The sequence below is a fragment of the Geotrypetes seraphini genome, chromosome 17, assembly GCF_902459505.1.
Source record: "Geotrypetes seraphini chromosome 17, aGeoSer1.1, whole genome shotgun sequence".
Lineage (NCBI taxonomy): Eukaryota > Metazoa > Chordata > Amphibia > Gymnophiona > Dermophiidae > Geotrypetes > Geotrypetes seraphini.
In genome coordinates this window covers 35,384,303-35,399,871 of record NC_047100.1, presented here as the reverse complement: position 1 = coordinate 35,399,871, position 15,569 = coordinate 35,384,303, and the positions used below count along the sequence as shown (strand labels likewise).

The window sequence follows — 15,569 nt, the reverse complement described above, 5'->3', positions numbered from 1 at the left end:
CCAGGTACTTAAAGCATTTTCCCTATATACCCCAGCAGGCTCACAGTTTAACTAATGTACCCGAGGTAGTAGAGGATTAAGTGGCTTGCCCCAGGGTCACAAGAAGCAGCCCGGATTGAACCCACAACCTAAGGCTGTAGGTGTAAACCACTACGCCAAGCTTTCCTCCATAGCCAGGTTTTGATGTCGGGGGGGGGGGGGGGGGGGGGGGGGGGGGGGGGGGGAGAGGAGATAGATCTTTTTTAAAATAGCCTTGTGCCATTTCATTTGTAATCTGTGTGGGGGAGCAGCTGCTCCCCTTGTGACCCCCCCCACTGGTTACATCTCTAGTTGGCATTTGAAACATCATTAAAATGTCTTTTCACTCCAGTTTCTATTCCATCCCAGAGATGTTACTACACAAAATTTGTAAAATCCCTTCCTATGTCCTTCAATGCCAATGTTAATGTGGGCTTACTAGCGCTTTTATCCCCAAAATGTAGGGAACTCAAGAATTAAACAAATGGTCACACGCATGACCTTTCGAATAAGTTAAAAGATATATTAAATTGTTTTATCAGTGAAACAAAAGCCCAGCAGTCCTTCAGCCCTATAACTGCTTCAGTCTCTATTCACCTTGTGTGCTTAAGACAACCTTAAGGCTAAAGGCCTTTGTCATGACAAGTGAGCAGCAGGATGAATGATGCAGAAAGCAAAGAGAGAGGGGGTGGGGGGAGAATTCTTAACAAAATTAAGCTATGCCTGAAAAGAAAATGAATAGGACACTTCAAACCACATCAACCTCTATCTTGCTGCCAGCTAAAATTCAAATTATAATCAAGCATAAAAACAATTTATGCAACATATTGCTAATAACGTCATCAACAACTACCCTATCTTCGATTCTGGAAAACTGTATTTCTAAGCTACCATTTCAGTCACAGAACTAGCTTTCCCCTCAAATTGTAGTTTCATAGGAAATCAATGTATGTGACATTCACAGAAAATGACTGGACTGGTGAATCCTTAGTATAAATTAATGCCAATATTACCCCCTGGAGAGAAACGCGTGTGGCACACTCATGCACAAGGAAACCCCGGCAAAGACCTTAACTCGTCAAGGCCGAAACCGGACCCCGCCAACTTCTTGCACGATTGCAACGTCGAGGAAGATGCCCCAAATCCACACGGACACGAATGAGCGGCTCATTTCTCAAGGCACAGAAACATAGCACCCCCCCCAAAATAAAACGCCCGCCTTCCCCAAGAGTTACTAGTGAAGACACCACTTGCACATCTGCCAGGCAGCAATTTCACAGGAGCTACGCATTCTCCGGATCCTTTCCATTTTCTTGCTCAAGTTCTGTTGCATTTCTTGCCCTGCACCCCCGTTTCCTCACCCCTCCTCTGTGCCGTGTGCTGCACCGGCAGCCCGTTGTTATACGGCACCCAGATCTTCTTCAGAGGGTTCTGAGTCAGCTCTCGGGGGGAAGCGGCCATTCCTGCTGCCGGCTGCGGGCATGTGACTCAGCCGAGCAGAGAAGAAACTCCCGGGAGCCGCGAGTCCAGGCCCCGCCCCCTCGGCCCATACGGGGGATAAAGGAGGGGCGGCGAAGGCCCCGCCCACCAGTCCCGACGTAGCTCGAGCTGGGCGAAGAGCCGGAGCCTGGAGCTGCAGCCGGCGCTCGGATAGTCGCTCCCCGTCCGGCCGCTCTGCGATCCAGTGCGGCTTTTACCCTTGGTAGCTGCAGGAATGTACGGTTGGCTCAGACCTGGAATTCCGCGCATGCAGCGGGGCAAAAAGCCAGGCCTGGAAAAACCTGTTCTGGCGAGCTGGAGCAAGTTGGCATCTGTATGGCTAAGAGATACCATTGCCAAGTTAGATTTTGGGACAGTCCTAGCAGCGTGGGAGGGAGTTGTAGAGCCCCATCCTCTAAAATTCATTGATTGTACCAGAGAATGTAGCGAAATGCAGTTAGCTTAGCAGGGTTAAAAAAAAAGTATTTGACTAATTTCCTGACAGCCCATAGTTGGGGAAATCCACTGCTTAGGCCTAGGATAAGCAGCATAAAATGTGCTTTGCTCTTTGGGATCTTCACAGGATTTGTGACCTGGGCTCAATGGATCTTTGGTCTGTCCCAGTATGACAACTCTTATGTTCTTATGATGGCATGGCCATAAATGCCCTAAAATCTCCAGCCTGGAAATTGGGTGACTTGATATCTCTGTTTTTAAAATTACATGGACAGGAAAAAAAAAAAAAAAAACATCCATGCAGATAGTGCATCTGCTGCTTATTTTGATTGGCAAAAAAACAGTAAAACCAAGGACGCAATTATCCTTAAAACTACACACGACTGCTGAAACCTACCTCCAACCTCTTGGCAAATAGCAAGTTACAGTGGCATACTTTAAGGGGGTCTTTTAAGTAAGGCTCGCTAGATGTTTTTGTGTGTGCTAAACGCTAATGCATGCTACTCAGTTCTCTCACTTTGTGATGCTCTTAATGAAGAGAAGATAGGTAGGGGAGAAGTTTTGACTATAAAGGAAAAATGTAAAAGACACTCCCCTAAGCAATTCCACAAAGTGAACCCACATGTTTATCCCATCGTTTCGTTAAGTCGAGCACGTTGCTGGCCTCAATTATCAGACGTGGAAGGCCATTCCAACGACCAACCACCCTTTCGGTGAAGAAGTACTTCCTGATGTCACCATGAAATCTCCCACCCTTGAGTTTGAGCGGATGCCCTCTTGTTGCCGTGGGACCCATAAGAAAAGGGATATCTTCCTCCACCTCGATACGGCCTGTAAGATATTTGAACGTCTCTATCATGTCTCCCCTCTCTCTGTGTTCTTCGAGAGAATATAGCTGCAGCCTGCTGAGACACTCTTCATATGGGAGATCCTTGATTCCTGAGACCATCTTGGTGGCCATTCGCTGGCCCGATTCCATTCTCTTCACGTCTTTTTGATAATGTGGCCTCCAACACTGAACACAGTACTCCAGCTGAGGTCTCACCATGGACCTGTACAACGGTATTATGACTTCAGGCTTTTGGCTGACAATATGAGGTACTTAGCTCTACCATTTGCTAAGTGAGCCAAACATAATCCTGCTAAAATCATTTATCACTGCTCATTAAAATGAGTCCTAATATTGTCTCATTTGATAGACTGAAATGTGCAGAGCCACATCATGCATGAGCAAGATGGAAAAAAAAGTGCTTTTGTGTTGCTCAAAAACTTTATGCTTGCTCTGGTTTCCCCTCCAGCACCTCACTTGGTAAAGACTGTGATAAACAGGGCTATTACATGAGATAAGAGTAGGAGTCAGCTTGTGGAGATGCAATAAAAATTAATTTTAGCTGTAATTATGTTTGGATCACTAGGCAAATGGCAAAGCTAAGTACACCATATAAAAATCAGAGTTTACATATTGCATTGATAAGCTCTGAAAAACACATTTAAAGTACACATAGAAACAGAGAAAACTGAAAGCAGATAACTCGTTAGGGTCTCTGTGTCTATCCAATCTGCCCATATGGTGTACTAAGCCTTTTCTCCCCTTTAAAGAACCTATGTGCTTTTCACAAGCTTTCTTGAATTCAGATATAGTCTTTGTCTCCACCACCTCCATTGGAAGGCTGTTGCATATCTTCTTCACCCTTTCCAAGAAGTGTTTCCTTAGGTTACTGGAATCTATCCTTTCATCTTCACCCTATGCTCCCACATTGCAGAGATTCCTTTCAATTGAGAGACTCACCTCCTGAACATTTATATTTACATAATATAAATGTGCATGAGTTGAGTCTCTTTCATTTGAAAGGAAACTCTGCAATGAGAGGGCATAAAATGAAGTTAAGAGTGATAGGCTCCAGAGTAATCTGAGGAAATACTTTTTTACGGAAAGGGTGGTAGATGCGTAGAACAGTCTTCCGGAAAAGGTGGTGGAAACAGAGACTTTGTCTGAATTTAAGAGGGGCTGGGATAGGCACGTGGGATCTCGAAAGAGATAATGGTTACTGTGGCTGGGCAGACTAGATGTTTCTATGTTTCTGTATCTTCTCTCCCCCACCTTTCTTCCAAAATATATATTTTAAAATTATTCTGACAATGAATGCGCAGCCAGTGTTTAGTCTTAAAGAGGTGAAACACTATCAAATTTCCTTACACTGTTCAATTTAACTGCAGTATTTTGAATAAATTGTAGTCAGCAAAGTCGATACTGTAACAAATAATTAATAGAATTACAGTAGTCAAGACACAACATTTACAAGGGATTGAACAAGGAGACATCTTTCAAAGAATATCCACGTAAAACAAATATGACTTACTAAGATGGAAATATGACTTTGAAATATTAGGCAACTGTCAACCCGAGAGAGTGGTACAGTTCTTTGTTTTATTTGGGGGATGTGAAATTCTTTGTGTACAAAAGAGAAACAGGACTTTATTGTGATTAAATGTGATGATCTTAAAGTATCCAAACAGGTAAAAAAGGTGATGGCAAAAGCCAGAAGGATGTTTGAGTGCATAGGGAGTGGAACGGCCAGCAGGGAAAAAAAGAGGTCATAATGCCTCTGTATAAGTCTCTAGTGCAGGGATTTCAAAGTCCCTCCTTGAGGGCCGCAATCCAGTCGGGTTTTCAGGATTTCCCCAATAAATATGCATTGAAAGCAGTGCATGCACATAGATCTCATGCATATTCATTGGGGAAATCCTGAAAACCCGACTGGATTGCGGCCCTCAAGGAGGAACTTTGAGACCCCTGCTCTAGTGCGACCTCATTTAGAGCACTGTGTACAATTCTGGAGATATCGCCTTCAAGAAGATTTAAACAGGATGGAATCAGTTCAGAGGGTGGCCTACTAAAATGGTCGGTGGTCTTTGTCATAAAGCATATGGGGACAGACTTAAAGATCTCGATATTCCTACCTTGACCTTTCAGATTCTTCACTCGGCTTCGCACTATTCTTGTTTCAAGTATCTTATTCCCTTATTCTCCAGCCCATGCTCTATGTTTTTTCAGCGACTGAGATGCCTTTTGGCAGGTGAGTGTGTTTGAGTGCCGGGGGGAGTTATTTGTTTTTGTTTTTCGTTCTTAGTTTGTTTTGTTGTTTTACACATTGGGTTTTTGGCATAGATTTATGGTTGTTATGGTGTATATTTTTCAGACATGTGAGCTGCTGAATACCCCAAAGCAGGACTGTAGATCAAAACGCTGAGGGGGGTTGGTGTAGTAGCTGTTCCCTTGGCGTCAGGAGTGTAACTTGAACGTCATTGGAGTTCTAATGGACAGCTAAGTGATATCTCACACGTTGGGAAAGTTTATTGTGAATTTTCAAATTTATTTGGCGATTCATTGATGTGAAAAATTTTGAAAAATGTTTGCCTTTAAAAGATTAGGCAGGGATGGGGGGAGGGGGGAAGAAACAAATGATTAAAGATGATTAGGATTGGTGAAGTGGATACTGGAATAACTGAGTGCTTTAAGAGGCCTCAAGATCCCTTTTGATGGTTCTGTGCTGGACGAACGGACGGAAGTAAAATTTTTTTTTAAAAGAAAGAAAAACAACAATACAGCGATTCGTGAAAAAATAAAACACAAACTGCGGTGAGAGAAGGCACGAACGACGAAGTAACGGGAGAGAGCCAAAAAGACAGACTTCTCGGCTCCGCGGAAAACTAAGAACTGAGGAGACGCGCCTTGTGCTGGGCGGGAAGGCACACATGCATGCGTGGTGCGGACGACTCAAAACTTCGAGTTTCTTCAAGCAAGTCTGCTTGTGAGGCGTCCGCATCGGGGCTCTGTCGGATGACATCACCCATATGTGAGAATACCTGCCTATTTGTCCTGGGATAATTGAATTATTCGATCTATGGAACAATCTGAAAATGTTTTTAAAGATTTCTTTCAAAACAATATAATACGAAAAGGATGCCCAAAAGTACATTTTGAATTGAAATTGGAGTGGCCCAAGGGTCATAATTGAAGATTTATAGTGTTTTTACACTACCCTGACTCATGGTAGGGAAGAAGATTAAGAAGAGGAGCAAGCTTGGTCCCTTTTTAAGGACACGGTCACCGAGGCACAAAATCTATATATACCGCGCATCAACAGGGGATCAAAGAGGAAAAAGAACAAAGAACCGGTGTGGCTCACTGTAGAGGTAAAGGAAGCGATCAGAGACAAGAAAGTTTTGTTTAAGGAATGGAAAAGGTCAAAAACGGACGAAAACTGGAACAAGCACAAACAACATCAATGCAAGTGCCATAAGGCAGTAAAAGGGGCCAAAAGAGACTACGAGGAAAAAATAGCCAAGGAGGCGAAGAACTTCAAGCTGTTCTTTTGATATATTAAGGGGAAACGACCTGTGAAGGAAGCGGTGGGGCTGTTGGATGACCATGGAATAAAGGGAGTGCTAAAGGAGGACAAAGCCATAGCCGACAAACTGAACACATTTTTTTGCATCTGTATTTACAGAAGAGGATATATGTAACATACCGGAGGCTGACAGGCAATACTTAGGAAACGAAGACGAGAAACTGACTGGGTTGACGGTCAGTCTAGAAGAGGTATGCAGGCAGATTGACAGGCTTAAAAACGACAAATCTCCGGGACCGGATGACATCCATCTGAGGGTAATCAAGGAACTGAAAGGGGTTATAGCTGAACTGCTTCAGCTAATAACCAATCTGTCGATCAAATTGGGAAGGATTCCGGAAGACTGGAAAGTGGCGAATGTTACGCCGATTTTCAAGAAAGGTTTGAGGGGAGATCTGGAAAACTACAGGCCAGTGAGTCTGACTTCGGTACCGGGAAAGATGGTAGAGGCGCTGATAAAGGATCGCATTGTTGACCACCTTGACGGACACAATCTGATGAGAATCAGCCATCACGGCTTCAGCAAAGGAAAATCTTGCTTGACGAACTTGCCGCACTTTTTCAAGGGAGTTAACAGGCAGATAGACAAAGGTAACCCAGTTGACACTGTATATCTGGATTTTCAGAAGGCATTTGACAAGGTCCGCATGAACGACTACTTCAAAAAATAGCGAGCCATGGGATTGAGGGTGAAATACACACGTGGATCAAAAACTGGTTGTCAGATAGAAAACAAAACGTGGGGGTAAATGGACAATGCAGGCGGCTGGATCGGGAGCAGATGGTGGAGCTGGAGTCACGGAGAGGCCCGGCTTGGAGCGCAGTTCGGCGCTGAGTGTCGCTGTGGATGCTGGCGGAGGCACCATGGGTCCTGCGCAGAGCTCATCTGTGATGGCTGAGGTTGCTGTTTGTGGCGGCTTGGTGTTGTCTTCCAGTACTTCGTCGGCTGTGGGGACTGCTGCCCAAGGCGTCTCTGGAGCACATGTTGGAGTTCCGGGATCTTCTACTTTAGGTAACAAGGCGCCTGCTCAGGTTGCTAGGGGGTGGGGAAGGCGCGGCGTAAGAAACGTAGGCGTTGGCATAGAGGGTCTTCTTGGTCATCGTCCGAGTCTTCCTCATCGGGTTCGTCTTCTTCCTCCTCTTCGGATGCGGGTCATACAGAGGGTCTGGGGTCATCCGGGGTGGGTAGTGGGGATGTTCATACAGGTGAGGTGCGGGGTGCGCCTGCGTTAGTAGCTCTTTCAGAGCTTTGGGAAAAAGTTCCACGGGAGTTATGGCGGAAGATTCGTCAGAGGTCGTGCTTGGATATTTTCCGGCTCCTGGAGAGTAGAGCTCATAGATGGAGTCACAAGAAATCCAAGCGGGATAGGAAGGACTTTAAACCTTTCCCGGTGGCTCGTTCAATCGTTAATTGGATGAGGGCCTTTTGAGGCTTGCGAGTGTCTGGGGCCATTCTAATCCACAGGAGTATGGCTTACTGTTGGCTTACGTGGATTCGGTTTTGGATTCTTATCGTTTCGACAGGTGGGCCTGGTTGAATTACGACGAGGCGTTTTGAGATAAAATGGAAGAAAATAGTTCTATGTCCTGGGGTACGCAGGACGTTAATTTATGGCATACTCATATGGCTTCCAAGTCTATGTCCGGGACGCCTATTCATGCTTCGGGGGCTTCTGGGGCAGGGCGGCCCTTTTGGGGGGGGCCGGGGGAGAGGGATAGCGCTCCAGCAGGTTTCGATGTGTGTTCGAAATTCAATAAAGCCAACTGCCCCTTTACCGACTGTAAGTTTCGTCATGCCTGCTCCATTTGTGGCCAGATGCACTCGGCCGTTAAGTGTCCCAAGCGGAGTGGTGGAGCCGTTAGAGGAGCTGGGAAGTGAGTTTTCAGTGTTGGTGCCTTCTCTGATTAAGGTTGGGGCTTTACGGCCTTGGCTGCGATGTTACAGGCGGCGGAGGGCAGCTGCCCTTTTAGAAGCCGGTTTTACAGTAGGTTTCGATTTTCCTTTTCAGGTAGATTTGGGGGAGGTGCATGTGCAAAATTCTTATTCGGTTTCCAAGTTGCGGGGCATTGTATGGGGTAAGTTAACTGAGGAGATTCACTTGGGGCATATTGTGGGGCTGTTTCGGGAGCGTCCGTTTTCCCGGATGAAGATCTCGCCTCTGGCGGTGATTCCTAAGAAAGTGCCTGGTAAGTTCCGCTTGATTCATAACTTGTCGCGGCCTTTAGGTCGGTCGGTTAATGAGGGTATTCCGTGGGACCTTTGTTCGGTGCATTATGCGTCATTGGACAGCGCGCTGCGACTTATTGTTTGTGCAGGACGGGGCACTCAGTTGGCGAAGGTGGATGTTGAATCGGCTTTCCGGTTGTTTCCAATTCATCCGCAGTCCTATCCGTTGGGTTTTCGTTTTGATGGTTGGTATTTTTATGACTGCTGTTTGCCGATGTGTATTTCCATTTCGTGTGCGTATTTCGAAATGTTAATTCTTTCTTGCACTGGGTCTTGGTTCAGAAGGTGGGCATGGCCTTGGTGGTTCATTATTTGGATGACTTTTTGTTTATTGGTGCAGTAAGTAGTGGGGTTTGCAAGTGGCTTAAAAGGGTTTTTGAGGAGCTTGCAGCGGACTTCGGCGTCCCTTTAGCTCGTGACAAATCGGAGGGTCCCGTTACTTCCTTGTTGTTTTTGGGGATAGAGCTGGATTCTGAGGCTATGGTTACCCGACTTCCTGCAGGGAAGGTTTGTCAATTGCTTGGGCTCATTGAGCAGGTGGTGTCCGCACCGAAGTCCACTTTGCATACAGTGCAGTCCTTGTTGGGTTCTCTTAACTTTGCTTGTAGGGTGCTGCCTATGCGTAGGGCCTTTTCATGAAGGCTGGCAGCTTCCACGTCGGGGGTGCATGATCGCCGGCATTTTCTGCGGCTCCGGCGGGTGTGAGGGCTGATCTTCGTATGTGGTCAGTTTTTCTTTGTGATTTCAATGGGACGGTTCCTATGCTGGCGCCTGAGGTGTCTAGTGTTGACCTGGAGCTTTTTTCGGATGCGGCTGGGGGTGTGGGTTTCGGCTTGTTCTGTGGTGGCAATTGGTGCGCCGAGCGCTGGCCTGACAAGTGAGTGCAGTCTGCCGTCACTAAGAATATTACATTGTTGGAGTTGGTCCTGCTCTTGGTTGCTTGTGAGCTCTGGTCAGAAGCCTTGCGTGATCGACGCATGGTGTTTTGATGTGACAATTTAGGAGTGATAGAGGTTGTTAACCGTCAGGCAGCTCGCTGTCTGGTGGTAAATGCGCTCATGCATGAGTTAGTTTTGCGTTGCTTGTGGTTGAATTTGTTTATTCGAGCACGCCATACTCTGGGTTTGCAGAATGGCATTGCTGACGCATTGTCTCGTTTCAATTTTTTACAGTTTCGTCGGTTGGCGCCTGGAGTTCGGGCAGAAGGTTCGCCAATGCCAGTGCATTTGTGGAGCCTGGTCGGGAGGGAGTCTGGGAGATGCTCTGTCTGTCTGTATCAGCTTCCACTTGGTCGCACTATTCCATGGGGTTTCGGTTGTGGCAGCCTTCTTGGCCAATCGGGGCTGGTGCCCGGGTGATGTGGCCAAATCCTTGTTAGAGGATTTCGTGCTGTCTTCTTTTCGGGATCGAGTTTCCCGGGGTGTTGGGGGGGAGGGGGTTGTTCTTTTATTTAATTTATTGTTGTTCCCCCCACTCACCTTTTGGATATGTTCATCTCTGTATTCGACTTTAAGTGTTATTTGTCCCCCCTATTTTTTAAATATAAATTGTACATCGCTTTGAAACTTGATATTGCAAATTTTCTATTAAACTTGATGGCACACGGGGTGGACCGCCCTCCCCCTTACTAAGCCACTGGCTCTGCCTTTGAGGTCTCCCGGTGGGAACCATTACCCTCACAGTTAGGCACATTCAGGGCACTTAGCTTGTAAATCAACTGCCATCAGACATTTATTGTGTCGCAAGGTATTAAAAAAAAACAGAAGTCACGAAAAACAGACTTCTCCTTTCTGGATTTTCCAGGAAACATCCTGAACGGCACTGAAGCAGAATGGTGAAAGATGAACTTCTGCCAACAGGGTATTTCAACTCTGCGCACAGAAGAGAATATGCGAAAGGTGGTGGTTCAGTTGCTCAAGAAAAAGTTACTCATGTAGTCCACAATCCATGCCCAAAAAAACAAAAACACAACCAGCTTGCCTTGATTCCATTCCTTCTTTCGATGGGTTTACTCTTAGCTTTCTTGAAACATTAGTATAGAATGGCCTACATGGCTCATCTAAGCTGCCCAAAACAGCAGCCAGAACTGCACCTGCTGCTCCATGCACATCACAATCCAGGATCAAATACTGGCAGCACAAACAGAGCAGTCATTTAATCACAGAAGAGTGGTTTCAGGATTTTGGTTGCAGCATTGCCTCATTCATTGCCATGTTTTAAGAAAAGTTTGGACAAATTCCTGGAGGAAAAGTCCATAGTCTGTTTTTCAGACATGGGGGAAGCCTCTGCTTGCTCTAGATCGGTAGCATGGAATGTTGCTACTCTTGGGGATTCTGGAATATTGCTACTCCTTGGGTTTTGGCCAGGTACGAGTGACCTGGATTGGCCACCGTGAGAACGGGCAACTGGGCTTGATGGACCATCGGGCTGACACAGTAAGGCTATTCTTATGTTCTTAAACTTGATTAAACCAGCAATCCACCAATGTTGCAAACTGACAATAATTTACTTGCTATCAACCTTAAGATGTCTTCCATCCCCCCAGTGACATAGCTAGAGTGAGTGATGCCTAGAGGGGGGTGCTCCTCCCCATCCCTTCCCTTCTTTAATTTTCTTGGCACGAGCAGCATCACAAACTTGGTGCCCGCGTAATGTCTGCTCTCCCTCTGATGCCACTTCCTAGGTGTAGGACCTGGAAATGACATCAGAGAGAACTGACCCTGATGTGGGCAGCAATTTCATTATGCTGCTCGTGCTGGGAACATTAAAGAGGCGTAGGGGAAGGGTGCACGGAAGGAGCAGAGGGGTGGAGAGGGCAATGGGTGCTGTGCCCCCACCACACCCCCGCCCCCACTTACTACGCCACTGCCTCCCTCTCTGAGATGCACTCACAACATGCAATATTAACGTTACACAAAACATGTCTTGTTCTTGATCTGTCCCTGCTGTTCTCACACCACAAACCATAGAAGTCTGCCCAGCACAGATCCTATTTTCCAATTTCTGGAGTTGCCGTCACAGCCCACTCCAGCCCATCCAAATCCGTCTTTCCGTAATTGAGACAGACTGTAAAAAGTCTGCCCTGTTTTGCCATATTTGGGACTCAGACTGCCTAATAAGCACAGTTACTTACCGTAACAGGTGTTATCCAGGGACAGCTATTCTTAACGTATGGGTGACGTCACCGACGGAGCCCCGGTACGGACACTTTTAACTAGAAAGTTCTAGTTGACCGCACCGTGCATGCGCGGGTGCCTTCCTGCTCGACGGAGGAGAGCGTGGTCCCCAGTTAAGATAAGCCAGCTAAGAAGCCAACCCGGGGAGGAGGGCGGGTCCTAAGAATATCTGCCTGCTGTCCCTGGATAACACCTGTTACGGTAAGTAACTGTGCTTTATCCCAGGACAAGCAGGCAGCATATTCTTAACGTATGGGTGACCTCCAAGCTAACAGAGGGGGAGGAGGGATGGTTGGCCATTAGGAAAATAAATTTTGTAACACAGATCGGCCGAAGAGTCCATCCCGTCTGGAGAAGGCATCCAGACAGTAGTGAGTAGTGAACGTGTGAACTGAGGACCAAGTGGCAGCCTTGCAGATTTCCTCGATGGGCGTGGAACGGAGGAAAGCCACAGAAGCAGCCATAGCTCTGACCCTGTGGGCCGTGACAGCACCTTCCAGTGAGAGACCGGCTCGAGCATAACAGAAGGCAATGCAGGCAGCAAGCCAGTTGGAAAGCATCCGTTTAGAGACAGGACGACCTAAACGGTTAGGGTCGAAAGATAGAAAGAGCTGAGGGGATGAGCGGTGAGCCCTGGTGCGATCAAGATAGAAAGCAAGGGCACGCTTACAGTCCAGTGTATGCAGTGCCTGTTCCCCAGGATGAGAGTGGGGTTTGGGAAAAAAGACAGGCAAAACAATGGACTGGTTGAGGTGAAAGTCCGAGACCACCTTGGGAAGGAACTTAGGATGGGTGCGCAAAACCACCTTGTCATGGTGAAAAACAGTGAAAGGTGGGTCGGCAACCAGTGCATGCAGCTCACTAACCCTCCTGGCAGAGGTGATGGCAATGAGGAAAAGCATCTTCCATGTAAGAAATTTGAGTGAAGTGGAGGCAAGAGGCTCAAACGGAGGTTTCATGAGGGCGGACAAAACCACATTCAGGTCCCAGACGACTGGAGGAGGCTTCAGAGGTGGTTTGACATTGAAGAGGCCTCTTATGAACCGGGAAACCAGGGGATGAGCCGTGAGAGGTTTTCCGAGTACTGGCTCATGAAACGCATTGATGGCACTGAGGTGAACTCTGATTGAGGTGGACTTGAGGCCAGCGTCAGATAAAGAGAGCAAATAGTCAAGTACAGGTTCCACCGCCAAAGAGGTGGGATTGTGGTGATGCAGTAGACACCAAGAGGAGAACCGGGTCCACTTCTGGTGGTAAAATTGGAGGGTGGCCAGTTTTCTGGAGGCATTCAAAATATGACGGACAGGCTGAGACAGATTCTCTGGAGAGGTCAGCCCGAGAGAAACCAAGCTGTCAGGTGGAGCGAAGACAGATTGGGATGTAGTAGAGACTGATGCTGCTGTGTAAGTAGAGTAGGAAACACAGGAAGAGGAATGGGTTCCCTGGAGCTGAGCTGGAGCAGGAGAGAGAACCAGTGTTGGCGAGGCCACCGAGGAGCGATGAGAATCATGGTGGCATTGTCTCTGCGGAGTTTGAACAACGTCCGCAACATCAGAGGAAGTGGAGGGAAGGCATAGAGAAACCGACCCGTCCAGTTGAGCAGGAACGCATCTGGGGTCAGACGATGAGGAGAGGAGAGTCTTGAACAGAAAAGGGGCAGATGATGGTTGTGAGGAGCTGCAAAGAGGTCCACCTGAGGAGTGCCCCACCGATCGAAGATGGAGTGGAGTGTGGTCGGATCTAGAGTCCACTCGTGAGGTTGAAGGATGCGGCTGAGATTGTCGGCCAGGGAGTTCTGTTCGCCCTGGATGTAGACAGCCTTGAGGAAGAGACTGCGGGCCGTGGCCCAGGTCCAGATGCGGAGGGCCTCCTGACAGAGGAGGGGAGAACCGGTGCCGCCTTGCTTGTTTATGTAATGCATGGCGACTTGGTTGTCTGTGCACAGGAGAAGAACCTGAGGGTAGAGAAGGTGTTGGAAAGCCTTGAGTGCATAGAACATGGCCCTGAGTTCCAGGAAGTTGATATGATGTTGACGCTCCTGAGGGGTCCAGAGACCCTGTGTGCGAAGTTCTCCCAGTTGGGCTCCCCATGTGTAGGGGGAGGCATCCGTGGTGATGACCATGGAGTGAGGGGGTAGATGAAAAAGCAGACCCCTGGAAAGATTGGAGGAGTTTAAATACATCACCGGACGTATAGAAGTGGAAGATGACATCTTCCTTCTTAGAGGCCCCTCAACCACAAGAGGGCACCCGCTCAAACTCAGGGGCGGAAAGTTTCACGGCGACACCAGGAAGTATTTCTTCACGGAGCGAGTGATTGATCGGTGGAACGGGCTTCCAGTGCAGGTGATCGAGGCAAGCAGCGTGCCAGATTTTAAGAATAAATGGGACGCCCATGTGGGATCCCTAAGAGGGTCAGGGCAAAACACTAGCTAATCTTAAGGGGAGGGTCTATAGTGGGCAGACTTGATGGGCCTTGGCCCTTTTCTGCCGTCATCTTTCTATGTTTCTATGTTTCTATGAGTTCAACCACCATTGAAGAGATCGCTGAAGAGACGATGTCACACAGATGGGATGAGAAAGAAGGTCCGTGGTCTGAGACCATTGGTTGGCTAGAGTCCACTGAGGTGTTCTGAGGTGGAGTCGTGCCAGAGGGAGCACATGGACCGTGGAAGCCATGTGGCCCAGGAGGACCATCATCTGCCGAGCTGGAATGGAGTGATGAAGGAGCACCTGACGGCAAAGATGGAGCAGGGTCCGTTGACGGTCGGAGGGGAGGAACGCCCTCATCAGAGTGGTGTCGAGAATGGCTCCAATGAACTGAAGTCGCTGTGTGGGAAGCAGATGCGACTTGGGGTAGTTGATCTCGAACCCCAGGAGATGGAGGAAGGAGATAGTGTGTCAAGTGGCTTGCAGCACAAGTGGAGACGTAGGTGCTTTGATCAACCAGTCGTCCAAATAGGGGAACACCTGGAGGTTGTGAGATCTGAGAAAGGCCGCCACCACAATCAGGCATTTGGTGAACACCCTGGGCGATGATGCGAGGCCAAAGGGTAGGACCTTGTACTGATAGTGGCGGTGCTGTATCTGAAAGCGGAGGTAGCGACGAGAAGTCAGATGAATGGGAATGTGAGTGTAGGCCTCTTTGAGGTCTAGGGAACATAGCCAGTCGTGTTGAGAGAGAAGAGGGTAAAGCGTGGCAAGGGAGAGCATTCTGAACTTTTCCTTGACCAAACACTTGTTGAGGTCCCTGAGATCGAGGATGGGACGTAGGTCTCCTGTCTTCTTGGGTACCAGGAAGTAGGGGGAGTAGAATCCCTGACCCCTTTGGTCTTGGGGGACTTCTTCGATGGCATTGAGAAAGAGGGATTGGACCTCCTTGAGGAGGAGGAGGGTTTGAGAGGAGTGAGAAGCAGACTCTACGGGAGGATTGTATGGTGGAAGAGTCTGGAAGTTGAGAGAGTAGCCGTGGCGAATGATGGTGAGGACCCACTGGTCTGATGTGATGACCTCCCAACGGCTGAGAAAAAGTTGTAGGCGTCCTTCGATAGGTTGAGGAAGAGGTAACGCTGGTGAGAGACTGGCTATGCCCTGGAGAAAGGAGTCAAAAGGGCTGAGAAGGTTTTGTTGCGGAGGTGGGTGGAGAGGTCTGGCTGAGAATCTGCGTTGGTAGGAAGACTGCTGTCTATAGGGGCGAGCAGGCAGAGTCTTCTTCTTCGGTTTGATGAGAGTATCCCACCTGGTCTCGTGAGCCGAGAGTTTCTGGGTGGTGGAGTCTAGGGACTCTCCGAAAAGTTCATCA

General features: G+C 48.0%; 1 protein-coding gene across 6 annotated transcripts in view; it reads right to left on the bottom strand.

Moving 5' to 3' along the window:
- Positions 1–15,569, bottom strand: part of PFKFB4 (6-phosphofructo-2-kinase/fructose-2,6-biphosphatase 4) — a 144,563-nt gene that overhangs the window by 73,093 nt on the left and 55,901 nt on the right. The window contains exon 1 of one of the 6 annotated variants that reach the window (XM_033926492.1): positions 1,380–1,558. The exons of 2 other annotated variants lie outside the window; for them this stretch is intronic. In XM_033926492.1, coding sequence (XP_033782383.1) covers positions 1,380–1,479 — 100 coding nt within the window. In that variant the 5' untranslated portion in view covers positions 1,480–1,558. Of the gene's footprint in view, positions 1–1,031; positions 1,223–1,272; positions 1,355–1,379; positions 1,559–15,569 lie in introns of those variants that run through there. 3 more of the 6 variants (XM_033926491.1, XM_033926494.1, XM_033926496.1) reach the window with 3 other exon arrangements.